This window comes from Etheostoma spectabile, chromosome 1 (genome assembly GCF_008692095.1).
Source record: "Etheostoma spectabile isolate EspeVRDwgs_2016 chromosome 1, UIUC_Espe_1.0, whole genome shotgun sequence".
Classification (NCBI taxonomy): domain Eukaryota; kingdom Metazoa; phylum Chordata; class Actinopteri; order Perciformes; family Percidae; genus Etheostoma; species Etheostoma spectabile.
Genome location: NC_045733.1, coordinates 29,953,487 through 29,955,317, shown reverse-complemented (window position 1 = coordinate 29,955,317; position 1,831 = coordinate 29,953,487). Strand labels below are relative to the sequence as shown.

The 1,831-nt window shown below is 40.7% G+C and overlaps 1 protein-coding gene across 1 annotated transcript in view; it reads right to left on the bottom strand.

Moving 5' to 3' along the window:
* The window catches only part of wdhd1 (WD repeat and HMG-box DNA binding protein 1), a 21,180-nt gene extending 20,588 nt beyond the window's left edge, over nucleotides 1-592 (bottom strand). Inside the window, 2 exon segments of the mRNA XM_032512548.1 lie at nucleotides 61-156; nucleotides 494-592. Of these exon segments, the coding sequence (XP_032368439.1) occupies nucleotides 61-137 (77 nt within the window). The 5' untranslated portion in view covers nucleotides 138-156; nucleotides 494-592.
* Between the last annotated feature and the right edge of the window lie 1,239 nt (nucleotides 593-1,831).

The following is a 1,831-nucleotide window of genomic DNA, read 5'->3' as shown; positions in this document are numbered from 1 at the left end:
TAAAAAGTGGGGATAGGTCAATCCAACGCGTGTTACAAGACATCCTAATCTCTGACTTACTTCCCGGAGTCGTCGAAGCAGACCTCGGTGTGTCCCTCCGAGTGGCCGTAGCGCATCGGCTTCCTCTCGCAAGGCATTTTCCCCAAAACCAGCACACTGACGAGAAGAAAAACACAAACAGTACTCAATACGTGAAGGTAGGACTAACACGTGAACATTTAACAATAGTGTCACACGTGTAGACCCCAGTTATCCCCTGCCCTGTCTCATTAGCTCCCATTGCTGGTTCAGGTAACTGACTATTATAGCCGAGGAGCTGAGCTGCTTCATCGCTAACAAAACAGCCAACGTAGCGTTAGCTAACATCGTAACGTTAGCTAACTTACGGTATATTAACCTCGGCGCTTCGGTTTACGGGGTGCTCAACTCGGACTAAACTGAGAGTTTATGTAACTAGTTATGACTCGAGAAGAGAGTTAGTCTGACAACTTACAAATTCCCCGGCTGACTGTCTCCACAGACCCTTCTTCTCCTGAATCTCCCGCGCTGCGTCAAAAACAAGGAACAGCAGCGTCACGACTCCCGCCGGCTACGTCATGACGCAACTGTCGTAACCCCTCCTACGTTCGAATGAGATTCAGTTTTTTTCCTGTCAGATCTTTAACTTAAGTAAAAGTAGCGATACTGCAGTGTAAAGTACTATGTTACAAGTATTAGTATCAAAATATACTTAAAGTACCAAAAGTTAAAGTACTCATGCAGAGTTACCCTTTGCAAAATCATATGTATTAGCCTATGTATTATAAGCCTATGTGATTCAATTTGTGCCGGTAAAGGTGAAGCTAATTTGAATTACCTTATAAACTGCTGGGTAGCTTAATGTAACCTATTAGTTTATTCATATTTTGCATTAGTAATATGAACCTGTAAAGTAACTACAGTTACATAGGGGAGTAAGAAGTTCAATATTTGCCTCAGAAATGTAGTGGAGTAGAAGTAGAATTCAACATAAAATGGATTTACTCAAGTAAAGTACAACAAAACTGTATGTACAAGTTCCACCACATTCCACCACTGGGCTCTGAGACGATTATTCAATTATTGTTTAAATGTTGTTTAAATTGGATGGTAGCTACAGGGCAGCTTTTGATCATCTAACAATCAATCAATCAAAATGTATTTACATAGCACTTTACACCAACCAGCAGGTATCCAAAGAGCTTAACATCAGAAACCAAGAGTAAAACACCTCATACAATAGAAATAATGAACGTGGAAAACAGTAAAATCAGAAAAGGTTACAAAGAAACAGAAGACTGAAATTGTCCCACCACGGCTACGTATTAAAAGCCGGACTAAACACATACGTTTTGAGTTTGGACCTAAAAAGAGCAACATCTGTAACAGTGCAGATATCAGGGGGGGGTAACTTCTTCCAGAGTCTCGGAGCAGCAACTACAAAAGGTGATTTTTGCATCTAGTAAAGCTGGAGAGGTGCCAGTTCACCTCCTGGGCACTGCCAAGGTGCTTCTGAGCAAGGCACTGAACTCCCAACTGCTCGTGCGCCTTTCCATGGGCAGCCCCCCCCCACACACTCTGACATCTCTCCATTAGTGCATGTATAGGACCTGAGCATGTGTGTGTAATTCAGGTCTTTGTGTAATGTGTTTAATAACAACAGAGTGTAAAGTGTAGTTTCCCCTTGTGGGATTAATAAAGTATAATAATAAAAATAAATAATAAAAATAAATAAAAACGAAATTTTGAAAAGTTGCCAGCCTTACTCTGACAGTAAGTAAAAACATTTTTTTTTACTCATCCCTTTTTTTTT